The following is a 25,409-nucleotide window of genomic DNA, read 5'->3' on the forward strand; positions in this document are numbered from 1 at the left end:
TTTATGTTTCATTAACATAGTCAAGTCTACAAGTGACCAAAATAAACAAAGATTTTAATAGAGCAGATTGTGGAAAGTTGTGATAAAATGGAGCAGCTACCAAATGCAAGGGTTCTTCAGCTTCTGGTATCTGTTTATCTTTTTGCTACTGCCCACAAGTTAAATTTTTAAACAAGTGCTTTTGAATTAAGAACTTTAGTCTCTCTCTTTTTTTTTTTTCTGATCCAGTACAGTGGAGATTGGTAGAATGGCCAAGTTAGGAAATTTTTTTTTAAAGTTAATTTAATTAATTAATTTTTTTATACAGCAGGTTCTTATTAGTTATCTATTTTATACATATTAGTGTATATATGTCAATCCCAATCTCCCAATTCATCACACCACCACCCCCACCCCCACCCCCGCCCCCGGCCACTTGGAAATACTTTAAAGGAGGAAACAAAAAGACTTGCTGATGGATTGTGAGAGATAAGGAAAAGTAAAGAATCAAAGGATGGGACTTCTAGATCCGATAATGGCAGATAGAAATTTAGACCAACCTCACTGAAGACAAGGAGAAAAGCTAGAAATAGTAATAATAATAATAATAATAAATCTGTTGGAAGGTATCAGAGAACTCACAAGGTGATGCAGAATTACCTGGTCAAGATCCAGAAAAAGAAAGAAATACAGATTGGTGAGGCTAGCACTTGTAACTACTTTTACCTTGGGGATATTTGTTGATCTAGATGAGCTGGTTGAAAAGTTAAGTAGTGCTTTACAGTTTCTTGGGGCAGGAGAGGTAGGGAGGCAAGGAGAAAGTAAAACCATTCCTCACGTAGACTGCAACCCAGCTTTCAGGCCCCTGGTGGCCTAGAGAATCTGTCCTTAACATTGGATTAAGATGATGCCAGATTGCTAATGTTCAGATTCCTGGCAGAAGTAAATGAAAATCTTCTCTGGAGAAAGATAAAATCATACAGGGCCTCAAATTATTTCTACACTTTGGAAAACAACACACAATGCCTGGCACATGAGGAAACCCGACATCACAGAAAGAAAACAATAGAAAAAATAGATAATAGAGATTTATTCACAGCCACTCTAACATTGGAATTCTCAGATACTTTAAAACATTCTTTTTATGTTCAAGGAGACAAAAGACAAAATCAAAAATTTGGGCGGAAAATGAGAAATTAAAAAATGACAGCAGATTTGAAAAAAAGAATCAAATAGACATTCTAGAACAGAAAAAAAAAATGCAGTAATCAAAAACTAAGCAGCAAAACTGAAGTTTGAACCCAGGAAGTTCAACTTTAGGGACCATGGTCTTAACAGCTACTCTGAAAACTAGGAAAAAAATTGTTAACATTCTTAAACTTCCAAATTTAATGAGAGTTTAACCAACTTAAACTACATTCTGGTTAATCATTGAAAACATTATACGATGTCATAAAAGATAGACAGTATGGTCAAATATGTAGTTTGGGAATACAAATTTTAAGCCACTGATATAATAAAACCATGGTCAACAGAACATTTGTCATTTCCCTGAAAAAGTTCCTTTGAAAATTGAATGAAATTGTAGCGAGATACCAGCTTCTATGAATGATATAATTTTCATGTTTCATATTCTTTTACCAGAAAGTTGCACAGAAATAATTTATTAATTTAATACTGTCTAAAACTTTTAAGGTGATCCCATTTAGCTCAGTCTGGAAATTTTATTTTTAAAAGTTCCTGCTCCTTCTTGACTCTAGTAATTAGGGCGTTTTGGAAATTAGATACTATGTGTCTCTTTTCAGAATACTTTGCCTGGATATTGGTTTTAACCAAGGTATATGACTTGGCTTTTCATTCTTTTCAATTCATTTCTGTATTCTTCTGGACTTCCCCTTCCCAGTTGTCACTCATAGATGAAAATAACATAACTTCCTCTGAAGTGTTTTTTTTTTTTTTCTTCTCTGAGAATTGCCAGTTTTACCCGAAGTTGCCAAAATCGTCACCAAGATTCACCAAGGGGTGCGTAAGGAGAATTAGGAGGCTCAAACACTGATTGAGGGGCTGGTCAGGAGTTTGGAAGGAGGGGGAAATGGGTTGGGTAGGTCCCCAGCTGTCCCTCCCCTTTCTAATGCCACAGAAAAGGGATGTTTCTCTGGCCAGCACTCCTGCCACTCCCCCATATCCAAGTTCTCTTTGGGAAGTGGAGTAACATGTTAGAATGTTAACATACTTTGTAATCAAAATCTCAAAGTGTAGCTGTTACTGAATTTGCTAACAAATTTGTTTGTAAAAACATTAGCTTTGGTTTTACCAAATTATCCCCAGGGGGCAGCAGAGAGTGATCTTACTGCAAATAGTGATTAGAGGCAGAGCACAGAGTTTCTCCCTCTCTCTCTCTGTCTCTCTGTCTCTCCGTCTCTGTCTCTCCCTCTCTCCCTCCATCCATACGTCCATGTATCTCTCTCTCTCTCTCTTCAAAACAAACTATTAAGTTGTAAGAGTGCCCAAATGGAAGAAAGAATGAGTGAATAGATGAATAGATTTAGGAAGGGTGATAAGTGTGGGAGATGTATTAGAGTCAAGACAGAGTTAAAAAATAGGTAGTAAAGTAATTTGCCACATAATTAATAGACAGATTTGGCGTGAGATTTCTTGGGCTTGAATCCTATCTCCATCACTTATTAGCTGTATGACTGGACAATTTAGTTAACATCTCTGATTTTAGTAAACTGTAAAATGGGGATAATAATGTTTTTACTTCATAGGGTTGAGAGGGTTAAATGAGGCCATATTTATAAAATGCGTAGAACAGGATCTTAACTATTTACTATGGACACAACCAGTGAGGTCTAGGATTGATATTTTAACAAAATATAAATATATAAAATGTGGTTACTAATTTCTCTGTTCTGGTTTTACTCGTTTATTTGATATTGCATACATTTTATTTTCCAATATTTATTTCTAAATTTTCTTTTTGTACAATTTATGAACTTATACTGAAAAATAATGATTAGCTCTTATCTATCTTCTAACTTTTAAAGGAGAATTATGGAGGTATAGCTTATATTCAAAGTGAAAATTTTCAAGGTAAATATCAATGACATAGTAGAATGTAAAAAATAGAAATATACATTTTGTGAGGCTTTTAAAAATTTTTTTATTTATTTATTTTTGGCTGCGTTGGGTCTTCGTTTCTGTGCGAGGGCTTTCTCTAGTTGTGGCAAGCGGGGGCCACTCTTCATCGCGGTGAGCGGGCCTCTCACTATCGCGGCCTCTCTTGTTGCGGAGCACAGGCTCCAGACGCGCAGGCTCAGTAGTTGTGGCTCACGGGCCTAGTTGCTCCGCGGCGTGTGGGATCTTCCCAGACCAGGGCTCGAACCCGTGTCCCCTGCATTAGTAGGCAGATTCTCAACCACTGCGCCACCAGGGAAGCCCTGTGAGGCTTTTTAAAGTTACTCATCAGTACATTTAATGATTGTGCATGGCAGAAGATCCAGGACTTCAGATGGGTCTTCAGAGCTTGGGTCAGGGAAGATTGCAGAAAAGTGAATTAGAGAATAGGGAAATAGGAACTGGCTAGGAGACCAGCCATTTTATGCAATCATAGATTGAATTATAGTGGCTCTGTGGTAATTCATTAGCCTTAGATCTCTAACCATTGTACCATGAGGGCAGGGAGGAAATAAAATAAAGAGTGGCGCATTGTAGAGTTCGAATTCTTTGAAATTCTTCACATTGTTGGACATTGTTCTTTCACTTCCATGAAATAGTTACATTAGCAACTGGGTGGCAGTAGGACAGGGTAAACTGAGGGACTTGGGATTAAGTGTTTAGTAGTGTGCATGTGAGTTTGTGTGTGCGCGTGTGTATGCATATGCAAATGGAAGGGTAAGTCAGGCCACATATCTAAGCCAGAATGTTCACAGAGAGCAAAAATGACAAGGCAAGTAGGCACTGGCCCATTACCGCAAGGATACACATCCAGAAAATTCAGCTAAGGAAGGAGGAGCAGGCAGGTACTTCAGTTATAGGCAGTCAAGACTCAAATCCAAGAGGTGAAAGAGCAGGCAATGGAGAACAAGGGGTCAGAAATAAAAGGCCATTAGAGTCTGTGCAGTAAATATTCAAGGTCCATGCAAAGCCTTTATATAATGGGGAGGGGTCCCAAGGGCAAGATGACAACATCTTCTTGACTGGTTTCAGTTGTGGCTAAGCATGACTGTGACACGAGACAAAGAGATACACCTGACTGGAAGAAGTTTACTTCAAAAGCATTTATAGGCAGATGAATCTTTTTTTTTTTTTTTTTTTTAGTAAATCAACAGTGCAAATTTGGGGGCATTATGTCTTAAAGCAGCTCTAACTTATTAAAGCTTACTAGGCCTTTTTGTCTTGGCTACTACAACATTAACCTGCATAACATTGTTCTGTTTGCCTCTGTGGGCACTGATTCGTAATTGGCAGTACTGAAGAGGAGTTGGAAGACTGGTGGAGTAAAAGGTTTTGAGTTTCTGGTTTGAGGGGTACCTTTCTCTTGATCTTGTTTCCATCTTTTGCTCTGCTTTTTGGGACCCAAGGAGCACACCTAAGGAGAATCCTTGAGATTTTTCAGAGACCTGCATATACAAGACAAGCACATTTTTCTCTCATTCTGTTGACTTTCACGGCTTATGTTTGGTGGATGGTTATGATGACAAACTCTTGGTCTCTTTATTGTTTTTCTAAATACTTGCTCTGTATAAGAGGTCAAGGTGGGAGTTGGGAGGTTGGGGGGATGGGGTTTTGGGATGGAGGGGATGTAAGAGTGTGAAGAGAAGGTCTCATCCCGCCAAATCTACTTTGAGAATTCTATGGTTTTTCACACCGCGCACTTGACTCTTAAAATGCTGATTGTACATTGTGGTTGGACCTGAGATGAGGGCATAGGAGTGTGTCTATTTAAAGTTGTTGCCTGAAATTTCAAACCAGAGGAGTTAACTGGAAAGAACAGAGGGCTAGTGAACTTGAAATGTGAGTTTTACTCCCAGCTTTGTCACCAAGTCACTTTGGGACCTCAGGCAGATCATGTAACCCTTCTGTGCTTTAGTTTTGGCTGTGTCATTGAACAGGCATTAACATAAATGATCATCAAGAATTTTTGATGACTTGAGAAAATGCTCATATCAATATAATATTAAGTGGAAAAATTAGGTCATAGACTCAATTAAGAAACTTGCCTAGTATCATCAGATTAGTAATCGTCCAGCAGAGACTCAACCCATGGTCTTTTTAAGTATTCCATGCCCTCAAGCACCTGATTTCACTGTCTTAAATTGACTCACTGGAAGGAAAGCTTGAGAAGGGGAAGAGGGGAAATATATATAGTTTACTCTTTGGCAAGAGGCAAGATGGAACTGCTAGCTTAAAGAAAAAAAATGCATGTTATTTAATTTTTTTCCTGTTTGCAATGTTTTCTTCCCCTTCCTGGGGAGTTTTGCCTTGGGGTAGGAAACTCTTAGCACATAGAGGAGTTTTTTCCTCCCAAACATAATCTAAATACCTATGAATAGTCACATTAAGGCAGGTGTTTTTTTTTTTTTTTTTGTAACTCTAAATTCCAGACGTGTGGCAACTAAAGATGAGTATTTATTTGTAATTTGGTTCAAATGATCATTCTAGCTCTTTCAACATGAAAGTGAATGGGAATAAGTACTGAATTGTGATAGACAGTATTATGCTCCCCCCAAAGATGTCCGTGTCCTAACCCCTTGTAAATGTGTAGCCTTACACAGGAAAAGAGACTTTGCAGATGTGATTAAGTTAAGGATTTTGAAATGCGGATATGATCCTGGATTACCTGGGTGGTCCAATGTAATCACAAAGGTCTCTATAAGAGGGAGGCAGGAGAGTTACCACCAGGGAAGATATAACAAAGGAACCGGGGTGGGAATGAGACACAGAATTCAAGTGACCCCTAGAAGCTGGAAAAGGCAAAAAATAGATTCTCTCCATGTGTCCAGAAAGAACACAGCCCTGCCAACACCTTTATATTAGCTCTATAAGATCTATTTTGGACTTCAGACCTCTAGAATGGTAAGATAATTAATTTGTGCTGTTTTAAGCCACTCAGTTTGTGGTAATTTATTACAGTAGTAATAGGAAAGTAATACACTTATGATGCTTCTAGAGTTGTATGTGACTCCCATTATAGACAGTAATCACATAAGAATTTTCAAGGGAAAATCTTTTATTCTAAACTTGATTACTGAGGCTATACACCTCTTCAAACTGGAGATAACTGCTAAAAGTTATGATGACTGGGAAATTTACAGGATGGGTCAAATATAGAGAAATATCCTCTTTTGCTTTTTAAACCAAATTTAGACAAATCAGTTTATCTTGGGCACGTTCAATGCCTTACTGTAAAGTTTATCTGTATACAGCAGAAGTGAGAAGAGGACCAATGAGCTGAAAGATAACTCAATCAATCCACTTCCTCCGTCTTTGCTTCAGTGCTTCATACAGGAAATCTATTGCTGTGTCAAGTTCCAGAGAAGTTTCTTCTGTTCCAAGTTACTAATCAGGCTGAAACACATAGAGTTGAAGGAAGGGGCTAGGAGGAAAGAAGTGTCGTACTGCTAACGGGCTAAGAGGATCCAGCACGGAGAAGTGGACCAAAGAGAGCCTCACCATGTCCATAGCTCCTTTTACACCTGTGTGGAGGAACAGTGCTGAGTGAAGGGCAGAAAATAAGAAAACAGAAATGCTCTGCACTTGGATAACTTCAGATCTTCAGCTACTACTGATTTTGACTCTCTTCTTAGTTGCAGGTGGGTTTGAATTCACTTTGGGAGGGTGACAGGAGAATGACTGGTGAGAAACCTGGTCTAAGCTTTTCCTGAGCTTTCTTTGCCTTTCTTATGGAGCAGAGCACGATAAATGCAATCTGAGATATGGGGGACGGGGTTTCCTTCTAAATTTACTTCACTTTATTATTCTTATTTTCCACTTTGCCTTACTTATTTTATTTTGTGTCCTACTACACTATACATATCTCTATAATTTGCCCCACTGCCCATTTCCTTATTCCCCCTCCCCCTTTTTTGAACGAGACAGAATTAATTTCTAGTAGCAATTCAAGTCATCTGAAAAAAGTGGAGCTATTTTCGTCTCCCCCTCTTAAAAAACTTAAATAATAATCCCAACCTATTTATGTCCATATTGTTAACAGTATAAATTAGGAAAGTTTATTGCTTTCTTGTCACTTTCGATGACCAGGCACTTTTAAAAATATAATACGTTCAGGAGTTTGGTGGTGCATCTGTGATGTAGGTCTGTATTTATCTTTAACATGTGTGGGCTGTCAGAGACAGTTTCTGGGTTAGAAGACACGTTCTTCAACATCTAGGTTCCTGCAGGAGTTGTGGAGAACTTGGGGCTATTGCGGGGCTGTCCTGGTTTCACTATAGAGGGTTGGTAGGAGTGCGAGGGAGTTTTCAGGTTTCACTTTTAGTAGATGGAAGCAGCTGCAAGGAAACATTTGGTTTTAAATTTTATAGTTTGGTAATTGAAGGAAGAAAAGTATTTTTTCTCATATAAATGACTTTAAAATACTGTCTATCTTCCAGCAAAACATCTGTTTTTCTGCATGCTAATCTTACTGGTGAGCACACATAAAGTAACTATACTGTAGTACTGTACTTTTCTATGGAGCATTTTCACATACTTTTTCTCCTCTGATCTGCACAGCAACCCAGTGAAGCAGGCATAGAAGACATTTCTCCATCTTACAAAGGTAGAAACTGGGGCATAGAGAGGTGAAATGATTTGTCCAAGGTTACATTACTAGTATATGACAGTCATACCCAGTAATAATATACATCTGTAAGTATCACTAAACATTTGAATGGGCAGTTTTCCTCAATACTTAGCCATTATGCTTTTCACTAACAAGTGCCACTAAGCCAATACTTAGTTATAAACTGAATGGAGTATTTACTCACTTAAAAAAAAAAAAATCAAGTGATCTGAATCTTTCAATAGTTGAGGTCTTGTTGTAGAAAGTTTTTAAAGAAACCTGTGCAGGACCCAACTTGGCAGGGAATGTCAGCTAGGCAATGAGCTATTTATGTCAAGTTGCACTATGACTTTTGGGTAAAAGAAAAAAGATCAGGATTAAAACATAATCAATAATTTTGAATTTAATGCTTTAAAGGTTTGGATTTTAAAACTGTTTCTAACCACAACTAGGCGATACTACAAATATCGAATCTCTGAAGTCTGTGCTTCTATAATTATAATGTTATCAGAACGTTTAGGATAAAGATATGGAAAAGCAAATTACTTTATATGCAGTGATTTGGCATGATAAATTCACCATGAAATAATTCAGAATAATGATATGCAAAGCACTTGGGGCATGAGTTTATATCTTTATCACTAATACTTCTTTGTTATTAATGCTGCCAAACAGAAATAACTCACTTTATTATACAAGACAAACTCACAAAGGAGAACGAGAGCTAATGACTTCACTGTAAACAACATACTATTTTTAAAAATCCACTTACTTTTTTGTTTTACTTATTTGTTTATAAATTCAAGCAGTGTGGTAGTTGATAGACAAGATTTATTAAGAAAATACCTGAGAGGGAAAAATAAAAACAATGCTAATCATCCACTGCAGAGTAAAGCTCTCCAACCCTGTGTCTGGTCCCCTTCCCTCAAACTCCCTTTACCCCACACCACTTCTTCTTTTTTATTTTATTCTATTGTCTTCTAGATTTTTTCTTGTGTTCAAATTATATTTTGATGTCCCCATTAAAATCTTTTATAAAAGATTCTATCATTTATAAAAGTCACAGATATTGAGATTATGAGTTACTGAAAAGGAATCCTCCACCTTTTTTCTTCTTGGGCTAATTTTGACCATTTGTTATTATCTCCCAGTAGGGGGCAGGCAGTAGCAAGAAGAGGAGATGATAAAAATCAAGGCAGGGCTGTTTGGTAGCTTCAGCGGTTTGCAAAAAACCGAAAAAGAGATTAAAAGCAATTGAGAAAAAGAAGGTGTTTGTCCTCATTAATTTCAGTCTTCTCTTCCTTTTCTAATTTGTGATAGCTGTGAATTTACACATTATAGTAATTTTTAGGTGTGGTTTCCTCTAAACATCCATGCTTAAACAATTAATAAATGAACCAAAAGTCTTTATATAGTCTTGTATATAGAGTGTGTGTCTGTGTGTCTGTGTGTCTGTGTGTGTGTGTGTGTGTGTGTGTGTGGGAATAGGGCCTAAAAATTGTTAGCAATCTAAATTAGAGAGATCAAGCTAAGATGAAACAAACGGAGAACATTTTCAGTCAGCCTTGAAATTGTGTATGAATCTAGTAAAAATCCAAAGATAGGAGAAATTATGGTGGGTTGGACTTATTGAAGCCTTTATGGAAGAGATGGGTCTTGAAAGGTTTGGATAGATGCGGAAAGGCAGAGATAGAAAGTGGGAGGAGGAGATGTGTAGCATGATCAAAGGCAAGGTTGTTCAGGGAGAAAAAGAACTCTTAGCTTCATGGATCAGAGATTGGTTGTTATATGACTGCGGGAAATAAGGCTGAATTTCAGGGGTCCTTGATCTCTAAACAAAGAAACTTGGATACTGTACACTAGTCAGGAAAATAATATAATAAAACAATATTTTGGAGAAAAATGTGGCATCGGTATTTCACTGAGTGGGAGTGGCACTTGGTAAAGCTTTATTCTGAAGCAGGGGCAAGAGCTCCTACCCTTGAGTTTACATTTTAGGAAGGCCCATGATATTACTGAGAGACATTGGCAGCTGAGAAGGGAAGTTTCTTTGCAGAGGAAGATGTTAAATTCAGTATAGAGAGGGCAAACACATAAGATGAAAATCCCTAAGAGTACTTGGAAGTATAGCACATCCAGAATTTGTGGATGGAGGATCCCACAAAGAGAGTACACATGAAGAGATAAAAATAATAGAATAAACTCTAGAGATTTTTGGATTTGGGTCCTAGGAGTGATAATTATTTCTTCCTCTCTATAACAGAGAGTAAGATCTGAGAAGAGATGGGAAGGGAGACAATCTGCCGTATAAATGGAATGCTTCACTTTTAATAAGAAGATAGAAACTCTTCTGAAATCGCAGAGTAAGATGAGAAGTTGGATGCAAGGATGCTAATAGGTTGAGGATAGAAATAAGGAAATGCGAACAAATGAGAGTTCCACAGTAGATAAATTCCTTCCCAATAAAGTCATGAGTATTTCAGTTAATGGTGCTAGTTAATAAGATAATTCAGTTTTCATTTGGTTTTATGTTGTATCTGAAAAATCAATCTGTACAGTGATTAAAATGTAGTAACTTTTAATATATACTTTTGCCTCTTCTCCCTTGTTGTCATCAACACACATTTGATAATTCCTAAATGGGATTAGGGAGCAGATCTGTGGTTATGAAATGACTTTGGACTGTGTGATGCTAATTGCTCCTAAGAATCAAACCATTACTTTTTTTTATAGTTATAAACTTTAAAAGTTGAGTTTTGAGCAGAGAATGTTTATTAGCGAGGACCCTTGGAAGAAACAGCTGGAAAGTAGGACAAGGGAGCAGAGGGAGAAGTCCACCAGCAATCTTAACCATGACCCTTATCTGACCCCTCATGGGGGTCTCTAGAGTTAGAGTGGCTCCAGAGAGACTCTGCATTGAATCAAAATGGCTGGGGCTTTATACCTCCAAATTAGTCAACGGCTGCCCTGGGAAAAGTCTGACTGTGCGTGAGATAACTGAGGTGATTTCCGAAGATGCTGAGAACTGAAGGCTGTCTGCTGACAGTGCTCCTAGCAGCAGGAGCAGAAACTCATTCCTCGAATAGGATTCTGGGTACACATACTATCTCCATCATAGCTGCCATTTCCAGGGCTCTTCATTCCTCCCTGAATTTCTGAGTTTCTGTCTGGTGTTATTTCCCTTCAACCTAAATAATTTCTATTATCATCACTAGTAGTGTAGTTCTGCTGGTGAGGAGTTCTCTTAGTTTCCTTTTATCTGAATATGCTTCATTCTTGCATATTTATTCTTGCATATTTTTGCTGGATGTAGAATTCTGGTTGACTTTTTTTTCTTTCATCACTTTAAAAATGTTGTTTCACCATTTCTGATGAGAAGTTGGCAGACTCAAAACATTGCCCCTCTGACTATAATGAGTCATTTTTTTTCTGGCCGCTTTAAAGATTTTCTCCTTATTGTCAGTTTCACCACATATAATGTGTCTATGTATAGTTATTTTCATATTTATCCTGCTTGAGGACTACTGAGATTCTTGAATCTGTAAATTTATGCTTTACAGCAAATTTAGGGAAATTTTTAATCACTATTTTCTTCAAATATTTTATCTATCAACTTTCTATGCTACTTCATTGCAGGTCCCTATAGCTATTATAGGTTGTTTTTTTCAATTTTTTTTTCTCTCTGCTCTTCAGATTGGATAACTTCTATTGATATATTTTTAAGTTTGCTAACAATTTCCTCTCTCACTTCTCTTAAGGCCATCCACTGAATATTTTATTTCAGATATTGTATTTTTCAATTTTAGAGTTTCCATTTATTTTGTAACTTGTCTCTTTTCATTCTGTTGAGATTTTTTGTTTTTTCATTCATTGTGAGTCTATTTTCTTTTATATCACTGAGCATAGTTTAATATTTACTTTATGGTCCTTTTCTGATAATTGCAGTATCTGTGTCAATTTGAGGTTGATTTCCCTTTAAAGTTTTTTTTTTTCTTCTAAGAATGGGCCACATTTCCCTGGTTCTCTGTAGGGTGAGTAATTTTGTTTAGATTGTGAATATTACATCTTAGAGTCTATATTCTGTTATATTACTTTGTTGATTTTTTTTCCCCAGAAAACATTTACCTTGGTGGAACTCAAACTAAAAACTCTCTCAGACAGTATTTTATTTCATTATTTTTTTAAAAAAAATTATTTATTTATTTATTTAGGCTGCACCAGGTCTTAGTTGTGGCACGCGGGATCTTTGTTGTGGCATGTGAACTTTTAGCTGCGGCATGCGAAATCTTAGTTGCAGCATGCATGCAGGATCTAGTTCCCCGACCAGGGATTGAACCCGGGCCCCCTGCATTGGGAGCATAGAGCCCTACCCACTGGGCCACCAGGGAAGTCCCATCTCTTGGACAGTATTTTAAATCTCGGTGCTTTTACCTTTAGCTAGTTGGCTTCAAGTGTGCCCTGCCATATGGGGCTTGGGGTCAGCCAGAGAGGTGGGTACAGTTTATACACAGAATTTAGAACTCTAGCTCTCTGTCTCTCTCAATTTCAAGAGACCAAGGCTGCCCCGAAATTTATCTTCTTGTTCTTCAGAGAACTGTGGGTTTTCTATTAGAGTTTTAGCTGTCCAGTGTCATGCCAACTGCAGCCTTTCCTGGGACTAGAAGTGGTAAATATGGGAAACTTTCTTTCTTTCAAGGATTGATACCTCTCAAGAATCTTCTTGCTTTTTCTACTTGCCAGTGGCTTCAAATAGTTGTTTTTCTATTTTGTCCAGAATTTGTGGTTGTTATGTGTGGAAGCTTACTTGTCCATAAACAAAGTAGAACTTTCTTCAAATCTATGTCTTTTTAATATCATTGTGTTTTTACCAAGTGATATTGATTTGGTTGGTTGTATTGTCTTGGACATTTAGATCAAATGTATTATATTATTAAATGCCTTTTTGTTTTCTAAATTTCATCCATGCCTTGACTATTTTGGTGCTTTTCATTTTTCTCAAGAAAATCTCACTCCCCTTTCCCTTGTTTTCTAGATTCTTATATATCTCTATTTTGGACTTAAAGATCCGTCATGAGATATAATTCTAACTGCTAGCTATGTCATCTTTAAGAAATTACTTGCCCCCCCTTTAAACAGTAATTTCCTCATTTGTGAAATAAAGGAGATGTATGACACTATTGAGAAGTACTGAGTTTTCAGACAGGAAAGATTTTAGAAACCTTCAAATTAAATTCTTTCATTTTATACATGGGCAAATAAAGCCCAGAAATGTTTAAGGAATTACTAAAGACATAACCCAACTTTTTAGTGGATGAGCTGAGCTTGGAAATCCTCCATAGCACCAAAAATAGAGGGGAAAATGGATGTGGCAAGCATATGTGGGAGAATCTATGGTTTTTTAGATGTGATGTACTTGAAGTAACAGCAAGCATTCAAGTGAAGAGAAATAGCAGCTTAAGGGTTGAGATTTTTGCTTAGGAAAAATAAGTCAAGGCTAGCATGTGGGCTAGTTTTTCTGTCAGTCAACAAGTAAGTGGGTGTCTGCCATGTGTCAGACACTATGCTGCATGCTGCAGATACTTGAATAAGACAGACATTGATCCTGCTCTCATGGACCTTAGAATCTGGTAAGAAAGGTAGATATTAACTAAATCATCGCAAATAATTAAACAATATAAAATGTGTAAAGAGAAGTATAGGGTGGCATGGAAATGTGTAATTGGTAAGTCTGATCTGGTCTGAGGGTCAGGGAAGACTGCCCTGTGGAAGTGAGGTTTAAGATGAAGATGAGCAGAAAATAGCTAGGCAAGGAGGGTTGAGGGGATGAACATTCCAGAGAGTCAAACAGCCTGTATGAGGGCAGAGGGAGCTACACTGTGACTGAAGTGGTAAAACAAGGAGAAAGCAACTGTGTCGAGGTCCAATTCAAATTCTGGAGGTGGGAAAGGATGGTGAGAGAAGGTATAAAGAGAAAGAGGGGCAGGCGAGACTTGGGGCAATACCTTTATTAAGGTGCCTGAGGAGACAGGCAGGCTTGCAAATGAGGAGACAGATAGAAGCACAGGGTAGTGGTAGAGGTGAAGGAAGGGGTTTTAGAGGGAGAGGAAAATAACAGCATCAAAATACGCCAAGCAACTCAGGAACAGAAGCATTGAAGAAAGGTCTAAAGTTTGACTGTAAAGGGCCTGGTGACCTTCAAAATTGTGGTTTGAATGGAAGGGTATAAGAGCCACAAATTGCTGACATAGAGGATGGAGTGGGTGGGGGGGAAATTGAGGCTGTGGGCTTAGACCACTAATTCTATGTTAATTTTCTATCAACATAGGGGGAGCCTGAGTATGTTCAAACTGTGTCATTGGAGAACAGTCAGTGATTCGGTAAAGATGTTTTCCCAAACAGGGTGTTTGCATATGCAGTTTTAAATTGTTTAGTGATTTCTTTTCTTTGTCTTTGCTATTTTGTTACTTTACCATGAAATACTATGCCATCTTTCCCTACAATTTATCTATTACGTAATATGGGAGTATCTGGTTATAGGATTTATTTTTGTGGTATTGACAATTTTTGAAAACATGTTCAAGTAGTAAATAGTGGTAGATTCAAAATTATTAAATCTAGTTGTTTTTATTCTCCAAAATATCATTCTCTCTGCTTTTTTTGGATCTCTCCTACATGTTACCCAGAGGTTGTTCTAAGCCAGTAATTTTAAGCTAGTTGCCAGACAGAGTCACCCGCAGGGCCTAAAATATTAAAGATACAGTGGTGGTATCTTAAGCCTACTTAATCAGACCTTTCAGGGCATCTGGACTTTCACAAATCTTTGCAGGTTATTCTGATGGGAGCTAGGATTAAGAACACTGTTTTAGGTCTTTCTTCATTACCCAAACTATCCCTGTTGTCCCAGATCTACAGGCTGCTATAGATCAGATTCTGCTCACCTTCAGATTTACCCATCATCCAATGTGGACTTTAACTTCCCCAAATGATAAGGTTTCTGAGGGCTAATGCCTTGCCTTATTCATTCTACCATCCCCAGAGCTTTGCACAGCTACCTGAAGCTGAGTACGTATACTCAGAAAACGTCTGTCAACCTAAACTTCCTCAAAATGTCTCTTGTATCTGTAACCACTCTTGCCCTTTATGCTTCTCTCTCAGAAACCAAGTGTCAGTCTTCAAAAGCAAGCCTCCACTTTGTGTTTGTCTCATCTCCTCCCCCTACCTCTAGGATCCTGCTTTACCAGTTAGCCTCCTTCATTCTTGTAACTTCTAGCGCTCCCTCTTTCTGTCTACAAATATGCTATGTTCTCCTCTCTTCTTAAATACCCTCTCAGTCCTCATAGTTCCAGATATTGCCCCATGTCTCTCTTTCAGGTTTGACATGAAAGGATAAAGCCACTGTCCCATTCTCCCATACCTTCAAGGTCAAACTTCTTGAAAGAGCAAGTCTACATTTGTTGACAATTGCTTCTGCTTGTCCCCTTGCAGTCTGTTCTGCCCCTCCCATTGTACTATAACACTACTTTCTTACAGCTCCTAAATGTCTCTGATGACCTTGTTAGCAAATCATAAAGCCTCTTAGTCCTTACTTTAAGACTTTTCATACATGATTTGACCTTGATTATTTCTGTCTTGAAATCTCTTTCCCTGGCTTCAAGACACTGCATTTACTTTCTACTTTTCCTCATCACTTCTGCTAACTTCACTTCCTCCAAAGGATCCCTAATTTTAAATGTTTTCAAGACTCTGGTTGTGGCCTCTTCTCTAATTTCCACAGAGACAGCAATTTGGCAGCCCATGGGCTGGATCTGGCTTGAAGAGACTTTTGACTGGTTCATGTAATATTTTTAAAAATTTGAATTTGTTGCCAATATTTTTAAATTGGGAGATTTTACCCAAAAACCCTGAGATAGCGTCTAGGGTTGCTGTGAGGATTAAGCTAAATGATGTATATAAAGCACTTAATACTGTGTCTGAATTTTACAAACATTAAAAAAAAAAATCGTATCAATAATTATTTTGCAGTTTCCAAAGCTCTTTCATAGATATTATTTTATAACTTATTTAATTGGCCCCTACAGATCAACTTTTTGGTTGTTTCCAGTTTTTTTTCTTGGAATTAAAAAGTATGCTGGAATTAATATCCTAGAACATAAGGCATACCTTGGAGATATTGTGGGTTCAGTTCCAGACCACCACAATAAAGTGAATATTGCAATAAAGCGAGTCACACAAACTTTTTGGTTTCCCAGTGCATATAAAAGTTATGTCTACACTATACTGTAGTCTATTAAGTATGCAATAGCATTATGTCTAAAAAACAATGTACATACCTTAATTTAAAAACGCTATTACTAAAAAATGTTAACCATCATCTGACAACACAGGGTTGCCACAAAACTTCAATTTGTAAAAAACTTAGTAAAGTGAAGCACAGTAAAAGGAGGTATGTCTGTATCTTTGTATATTTGATATGCATATATATTCATGATCTGTCCACTGAACACACTGACCCTTGTGATCACTGATACACATTAGTACAACATCTTCCATGAGTTAGGGAACAAATCTGTCTTCATTAACTAGTTTTGGACTATGTGATGGTAACTGCCTCAAAAAAAATTAGCCCAACAATATGGCTTTTATTAATACTGTGTCCTAATAAAATGATGCAGACTTTGTGACTATCGTCACACACACAAAAATTATTCCCAGAAATATGGTTTTTATTAGCATTGTGTCCTATCTATATTTCTTTTCCAAATAGCTAATTAGTTCTCCTAGTATCATTTATCAGTGGTATAAATAATCATCCTTCCCCTTACGAATTTAAATGACCACTGTTATCAGATACTAAATTCCCATATGTGTAGATAAAGCAGCTGAGGTTCAGAGAGTAATCTGTGCAAGATTACAGAGGTAATAAATGGAAGAGCCAAAATGTTAGTTGATTTTCTTACTCTAATTTTGGTGTTTTTTTTCTATTTTGTCTCTGCTAAAACTTTGGGTTTTTACCCAATATTTTGTTTACTGAACACCTAATTAGGTGTTGCCTGCTACTAAATTAATGTATTTTAAAACATAAATCACTTTCATAAAGTGTAAGAACACGAAATATATGTTGTGATACCAGGATCAATTGTTGACATTATTATGTTAAAAAAAGTAAGTATTCTTGTGTTTCTTTGTACTTATTTTAATTTTCTTGTATAGTGACATATATAATATATATTGCAAAGTGTATGATATATGTGCATTTTAAAGAACAATTATACAGTGAATATCTATGTAAATTAAGACATAGACTGTTGCCAATTCTTCCTCAATTATAGCTCCCAAACTTTGCTCTAAAGGTAGCCATTATCTTTTGGGATAATCATTCTCTTTGGGGTACAATCATTCCCTGTTTTTTTTTTACATTTTACCATGTACATATGTAGTCCCTAACAATAAAACTTATTTTGCCTTTTTTTTTTGGTATTGTGCATAAATGGAATCATACTATGTATATTATTTTATAACTACATTTATTTACTCAGTATTATGTTTGAGATTTAGCTATATTTAAGTTTGTAGCTGCTGTTCATTAATATAAATAATTTTTATCATACAATTTCAGATGTTTACAAAATAGTTTTTTTCCCCTGGAAAAATTCTGGTGCAGAAATAACAAATATGATTTAAAATAAAAAATTTCTTATTTTGCATTTCAGTTTCTTTCCTTTTTTGGAGGCAAGGATCATGTTAATTGAAATATTAAGCTATGAGACAGATGAAGGCGATAGTTTTAATTTTAAAAGGCATATTTCATTTTATATTGCCAAAATGGCAAACATTTATTTTGCTTTTCTCTTCTCTTTCCATAGGAAAATACATTTGTCTCAGGGAAAAAATCCTGAAATCATTATGGGAGACTAGATTTATAGCAAAAGCTGAAACTATCTTTTTTTTAGCCCTGGTCTTTCTTCAGATCTAGTATATTCCCTCCAGATACATGTTCTCTGCACATAAAAGTACTTTTATTTGGAATGTTCTCCTCTCATTCTCTTTCTTGTTATCAGCTTCTTGTTCATTGGGCCATGTATTAATCACCTATTACTGCATAATAAATTACCCCCTAACAAATATTTATACTCTCACAGTGAGCCAAGAGTGAGTGAGAGAGAAAACACCAGGATAGAAGCCACAGTCTGTTTATAACTTAATCTTGGCAGTGACATTCTATCACTTCTGCTGTATTCTATTTGTTAGCAGTGAGTTAGTAAATCCAGCCCACACTCAAGAGAAGGGGATTTTACAAAGACACAAATACCAGGAAGGGGGAACAGTAGGAGCCATCTTAGAGGCTGCCTACCATGCCTCAGTACTAGGATAAGTTACTCAAGGTACATTTTATGTACTTTTCATTTATTGCTATTGCAATTTCACATAATTATTTGATTATTTGGTTAATGTGTATTGTCTCCATTAGATTGAAAGCTCCATGATAAATGGGCATTTATTGAGTGCTTAGCTATTGTAATTGAATAAATAAATATTATTAATGCAGCTTCCAGCTTCCCTCCACCAGTCCAAAAGCTCTTATATATGTGATAGGTGGTCACTAAGATACCATCTCAATGAAAGCTAGTGAAAGAAGGCAGAAAAAAACCTATTTCTTTTCTTCCAAAATTTCTCGTAAAATTAGTGCATAACTTTTCAGGTAGCTTTAGTAGAGAAAAATATCACATGAGTCTGTTATTCCAACTATTCCTGTTTCCTATTTAGAAAATAAAATTGGGGGGAAAATTGGCTATGCTTTCAATTATTCTTACAGGGGTGGGAGTACTTTTAAATTATATATCAGAAAAAATATTGTAAATTAGGATCCCTTCCCCCAAAGTTACAAAGTTTATGGATTTTCTGGCCAATTATCATGGACTTCCACTAGTTCCCAACATGAAAATCATCGCATTAGAGGCAGAAATAGAATTAGACTATTTGGATGACAATTCATCTTATTTTCAGGACCTCTAAAGAAAACAATTCAATGTCTCTTCTTGCTTGAATCCATTCATAACTCTAAAAACTGTTGGGAAATAATACTTTTATGTCTAACCTATATCCACAATATGCAGTTTTATAAAACACAATACAAACATACAAACTAAAATGTTAAGGTTGATATTTTAAGCTTTCTGGAGCCAAAAAGTTATAGTAAAGTTTTCTATACTGTATTTACTTCACCATACTGGTGATTAGAAAAAGTTATGTGCTCAGTATGGCTAAATAAAGTTCTTCTGGCAATGTAATTTTAATTTTCTTTGTGTGATTAAGATCTCAGTCTCAGAGTTGCACTTATTTTAAATGAAACTTGAATCTTTAGGAGAGATGTACGGTTTCCTTTTTACTGGGTTTAAAACCTCAGTTTGTAATGTTCGTTGGATACCTTTCACTAGTTATTCCTTACTTATTAAGTAAGGATGACAGTCTGTGTTTTGCAGAGGAGAGAACTAGAGTAAATAAATTCATTTAATTATTTATAATGATTCAGGGAAGAAGCAGAGTAAGAAGTAAAACTCATATCTCTCATATTTTCCTGCCATTGCTTAATCCAAAATCATCCAGTTCTGTATTTATTATAACTTGCAGAGTTTTGAAGTTTGAAAGCTTGAAACACCAAATATTTTCCTTGTGTAAAATATCAGAATATTCCCACAGATTTCAGTGTATTGAAATATATCCAATATATTTCAATGTATTCTATATTCCTTTTTTTAAAGAGTTGATAGTAAGTTCATTAAATGTTAAATAACAATAAAGATGACAAGATGCAAAGACCATAATAAGCAATAAGAATGACTTCTAATTAGTTCAATACTAGCATAGAAGCCTCAAGTTTTGGAGAGAAATATCAGAAGACATGTAAAAATAAAGCTATTCTACATTATTCTCTTTTACAGCTATATGGTCATTTTATTAGAGCATAGCCAGATACTTTAAGCTACAGTTTTGCTTCAATTTTAGAATTCTTTTAGCTTAAAATTCATTTGATCAGACTCCTTACTGCTTGTTTGTATTCTCCCAAAACCTTGCCAATGAATGAAAGGGCAGAAAAATCTTTAATTTTTTGTTTTCCATCTTCATACATTAGAAATTATAATCTAAGTCACTATACTGACTATTATAAGTATGGCATAATCCATGTTCTATTTTGGTTAATAACAGTTACTGAATCAGAGGTTTTTATTGAGAATGGTGAAATTATCAGAAATGCCTATCTCTAACTTTTTTAGTCAGTAGAGCCCAGCAGAGCACAGGATTTTACAATAGATAAAAACTGTTAAGTAGCACAAGAAAACCATGCGCTGTTTCTGAGAGCCTTTTTCGCTCACTGGAGGAAGCCTTTGGAGTATAGGTTTGCACAGTCAATGCCTATACAGTGTCTATTGTGTGGGTGGTATATGCTTGCTCAGGCATATGACAAGGACGATTTGGGAAAGAAAACTCAAAACGAGTGCTCAAAGTGACTAAGAGGTTTCATTAGTAGTCAAATCACAAAACATCTTACTTCTACTGATGATTTTGGCTTAGATGGAAAAGGGTTTTTTTTAGACATTATTTTCAGCACCAAGCGTTTTTCATTTGTATTTTCTTCTATGTTTATTTGTGTAGATGCAGGTTCTAATATTATGTGTGTTACAACCTGATGTTTCTGATATTATTTTTAATTAAATCTAGGGATAATTTATGTACAATTAACTGCGTCCATTTAAAAGGTACATTTTGATGAGGTTTGACAGTTGTATATACCTGTGATCATCATCACAAACAAGATACAAAACATTTCCATCATTCCCAAAATATTCCTCCATGTATATTGGTAGTCCATCCTTGTCTTCATTCCCATATCTTCAGGCAACCACTGATCTGCCGTTTGTCACCATAAATTAGTTAGCATTTTACATTAGTAGTACTCTTTTGTGTAGTGTGTAGTGTACTCTTTTGTGTCTGCCTTATTTCACTCAAGGGAATGATTCTGAGATTCAATGTTGTGTGTATTCCTTTTCATTGCTGAATAGTATCCCATTCAATGGATAACTAATCTATCTATTTGCTGACTGGCATTTGGGTTGTTTCTAGCTTCTGGTTATTTGTGAATAAAGCTGCTATGAACATTCATGCACAAGTCTTTGTGTGGACATATGTTTTTATTTCTCCTGGGTAAATACTTAGGATTGGAATGGTGAGGTTATATGTGGGCATATGTTTGACTTTTGAAAAACTGCCAGAAATTTTCTAGTGTAGTTATACTTTTTTACATTCCCATTTATAATGTGTGAGAGTTCCAATTGCTTCACATTCTTGCCAATATATATTATCAGTCTTTTTAACTTTAGCCATACTTACAGGTGTGTAATCATTATCTCACTGTGATTTAAATCTGTATTTCCTCTACGATTACTAATGTTGAACATCTTTTTGTGTATTTATTGGCAATTTGAATATCTTATTGGTGAAGTGTCTGTTCAAGTCATTTGCCTGTTTTTTAATATTGATTTTTAAAATTACTGAATTGTAAAAGTTCTTCACATATTCTACATAGCAGTCTTTTGTTAAATACATGTATTATAAATACTTTCTCCTAATCTGTGGTTTCCCTTTTCATTTTCTTAATGTTCTTTTTCACAGAGCAAAAGTTTTAAATTTTGATAATGTCCAGTTTATCAAATTTTATTTCATGGTTTGTTATTTTGTATTATAAGAAATCTTTGTATATGCCAAAGTCACAGAGATTATCTCCTATGTTTTCTTCTAGAAGTATTACAGTCTCAGCTTTGTACATTTAAGTCAATAATCAAATTTAAGGTAATTTTTTGTGTATGGTATTAAGTAGTGGTTAAAGTTCTTTTTTTCGCCTTACATACGGATATCTAGTTGTTCCACCATCAGTTGTAAAAAAGACTTTTCTTGTCCTTTTAAATTGCCTTAACATTTTTGGTGATAATCAATAGACCACAAATGTGTGAGTCTATTTCCGGACTCTCTATTCCGCTCTATTGAAGTATGTGCCTATCCTTTAGCCAATGCCAGACTGCCTTGATCAGTGCAGCTTCAGAGTAAAGCTTGAAATTAGGTAATATGAGTCTCCCAGTCTTATTCATTTATTAACTGTTGCTTTGGCTATTGTAGGTTTGCACTCCCATATAAATTTCAGCTTCTTAATTTTCACAGAAAAGGCTACTAGATTTTTTTTTTAATTTATTTATTTATTTTTGGCTGTGTTGGGTCTTCGTTGCTGCGTGCAGGCTTTCTCTAGCTGTGGCGAGTGGGGGCTGCTCTTCGTTGCGGTGCGCGGGCTTCATTGCGGTGGCTTCACTTGTTGCGGAGCATGGGCTCTAGGCACGCGAGCTTCAGTAGTTGTGGCATGTGGGCTCAGTCGTTGTGGCTCGTAGGCTCTAGAGCGCAGGCTCAGTAGTTGCGGTGCACGGGCTTATTTGCTCCGTGGCATGTGGGATCTTCCCGGCCCAGGGCTCGAACCTGTGACCCCTGCATTGGCAGGTGGATTCTCACCCACTGTGCCACCAGAGAAGCCTGGGGCTACTAGATTTTAATTAAGACTGTGTTGAATCTGTAGACCAATTTGAGGAGAGTTGACCTCTTGAGTCTTTCCATCCAAGAACAAGTATTTATCTCCATCTATATAGGTATTCTTTAATTTATCTCAGTAATATATTTTGTAGTTTTCAGTGTATAAGCCTTGTGCGTCTTTTGTTAAATTTATTCCTAAGTTTTTTCTTTTACATTACTATAAATAGAATTGATGTAAAAATTTTATTTTCTAATTATGTGTTGCTAGTATATAAAAATATAATTTTTTTAAATATTATTTTAATACTATGACCTTGCTAATTTCAATTAATTCTAGGAGCTGTTTTATAGATTTCTAACAATCATGTCATCTGCAAATAAAGACAGTTTTATGTTTCTGTTTCTGATCTATATGCCTTTTTTTCCTCTTGCTTTATTGCAATCGCTAGAACCTGTAGTACAAAATTGAAAAGAAGTAAGAGCAGAAATTCTTGCTTTGTTCTTGATTTTAGAGGGGAAATATTTCGTTATTAGTATGATGTTAGCTATAGGATTTTCATAGATGCTCTTTAACTGTTTGAGGAAGTTTATTTCTATTCCTAGAGTTTTAAAAATCATGAATGCATGGTGAGTTCTGTCAAACGCTTTTTCTACATCTGCTGAAATGATCATATGTTTTTTCTCCCTTATTTTGTTAATGTGGTCAATTTCATTGATTTTTGAGTATTCAATCCACATGCATTCTTGAGAGAAACCTTATATGATCATGTTGTATTACAAGTGCTAGATTTGATTTGTTAATACTTTGTGAAAAATTTTTGTGTCATAAAGTTTATAAGGGTTACTGCTCTCTCCTTCTTCTTTGTAATGTGTTTGCCTGGTTTTGGTGAACAGTTTATTCTACACTCATAAAATGAGTAGGGAAGTGTTCCCTCCTTGTGTATTTTCTGAAGGGGGTTTGTGTGTAGAACTGATATTTCTTCTTTATTAAATGTTTGCTTAAATTTGTCAGTGTAACCAATCTGACGGGAAGATTTTTATCAACAAATTTAATTTCTTTAATAAGTATAAGGCTTTTCAGATTATCAATTTAATCCCAAATGAGGTTTGAAAGCTGTGTCTTTCAATGAATTTGTCCATTTCATCTGTTACTGAATTTGATTAGCATAAAGTAGTTAATATTTGCTTGTTATTCTTTTCATGAATGTAGTATCTATGTTAACGTCCCTTCTTTCATTCCTGATATTTGTGTTCTGTTTTTTTCTTGATAAATATGGCTATTGGTTTATAAATATTGAAGAACTTTTCAAAGAACCAGCTTTTTTTTTTTTTTTTTTTTTTTTTTTGTCACGCCACGGCTTGCAGGATCTTAGTTCCCCGACCAGGGAGTGAATCCGGCCCCTGGTAGTGAAAGCACCGAGTCCTAACCACTGGACCACCAGGAAACTCCCAAAGAACCAGCTTTTGATTTTGCTAATTTTTGTCTTGCTTGTTTTCTGTTTTGTTGATTTCTGCTCTTCCTTTTATTATTTTCTTCTTTCTCTTTTGTTTTTAGCTTCTTCAAGTGGATTTTAGATATTTCTTGTTTTGTAATTAGTATTTAAAGCTATTAATTTTTCTGTAAGCATTGCTTTAGCTGCATATCACAAAATGTGATACTGTATACACTTTTATCTGTCCCTCTTCTTTCACTTACCAATATGCCCTGGAGATCACTCCATAATAGTAATATAAAGATATCTCTCATTCTTTTTAGTAGTTTCATTATACTTCATTTTGTGGATGTCCCATAATTTAGACAACTAGTTCCCTATGGGTGGCTATTTGGGTTATTTCTAAAAGCCTTGCTATTACAATGTTGTAATGACGAGTCTTCTGTATATATATATTTTCATACTGTTGCCTGCATATCTTTGGGATAGATTCTGAGAAGTGATATGGCTGTGTCAAAAGGAAAATGCATATGTAACTTTGCTATTTATTGTCATATTTTCCATTATAGAATCGGTAACATTTTACATTCCCACCAGCAGTATATTGGCATGCCTATCTCTCTACAGTTGTGCAAAACAGAGTATGTTGTCAAACTTTTGGGTTTTGACTATCTTATTGGTGAGAAATGGCATTTCTGCATAGTTTTAATTTGCGTTTCTTTTACATAAATGATGCTGTGCTTCTTTCTAAATGACTAAGAGACATGTATACTTCTTTTTCTGTAAACTAACTTTCCGTATCTTTAGCCCAGCTTGCTATAGGGTTGTGTTGACCTTTATTTTTAACCCACCTTGAGCCAGCCACATGCCAGGGAGCTGTGCAAATCACTCTTTTAAGCACTGAGGATGAAGAATGAACAACATAGATGAAAATCCCTGCCCTCCTGGAGCTTACAATCTTGTGAGGGAGTGGTGGGTTTGGCCCATGAATTTTGGCAATTGTCTCAAATCTTCCTCCTTAGCTTAACTATTCCCATTCAGATCCAGCATTCATAATGCTTGTATCCATGTGCCATTATAATCCTGATTTTATGGACTTGCCTTTTGATGTGCTCTTTCAGACCGTTGTCTATCAGTATTTCTTCAGAAACATGGCTTGGACTTTCTTCTCCAACTCTCTCAATTTGGGTTAATTTGGGTAGTGTATTTATGCTGGTATACTTCTTAGGATCCAACCCTTGGTTCCTACTCACTGCAGGAAGAACTACTCGCACGAAAATAATTGGGCAATTGGAGCAGCTTACAGGTTGGGCGGCCTTGGCCAAATTGCTTCATCACTGTGTATATATATTTCTTCATCTCTAAAATGAGGATGATAATACCTGTCAATGGGAGAGACTAAAATGAATAACATGTGCAAATTACCAAAAATCTGTTTCTAACGTGAGTGTTCAAAAATTATTATTTATCAATGTTTTGTAAAAGAAAATGGTAGCTAAGAGAAGTAGTGTATTCAAAATTTCTCCAGAAAAACACTGTGCACTGAATTTTACTGTAAAATGTTTCTCTTTGCTGGACAGATACGTCCATTGTAGATGCATTAGAAGTGTATCATTTCCTCGTGAAAACTTTTAGGAGTGTTGTGT

At 35.9% G+C, this 25,409-nt stretch overlaps 1 protein-coding gene across 3 annotated transcripts in view; it reads left to right on the top strand.

Moving 5' to 3' along the window:
- The first annotated feature begins 6,534 nt into the window (after positions 1-6,534).
- Positions 6,535-25,409, top strand: part of CD200R1 (CD200 receptor 1) — a 32,797-nt gene continuing 13,922 nt past the window's right edge. For 2 of the 3 annotated variants that reach the window (XM_036850797.1, XM_036850798.1), the window contains exon 1: positions 6,593-6,794. In XM_036850797.1, the coding sequence (XP_036706692.1) occupies positions 6,728-6,794 (67 nt within the window). In that variant the 5' untranslated portion in view covers positions 6,593-6,727. Of the gene's footprint in view, positions 6,795-25,409 lie in introns of all 3 variants that reach the window. The other variant, XM_036850796.1, reaches the window with a different exon arrangement.

The sequence above is a fragment of the Balaenoptera musculus genome, chromosome 4 (genome assembly GCF_009873245.2).
Source record: "Balaenoptera musculus isolate JJ_BM4_2016_0621 chromosome 4, mBalMus1.pri.v3, whole genome shotgun sequence".
In the NCBI taxonomy this organism is placed as follows: domain Eukaryota; kingdom Metazoa; phylum Chordata; class Mammalia; order Artiodactyla; family Balaenopteridae; genus Balaenoptera; species Balaenoptera musculus.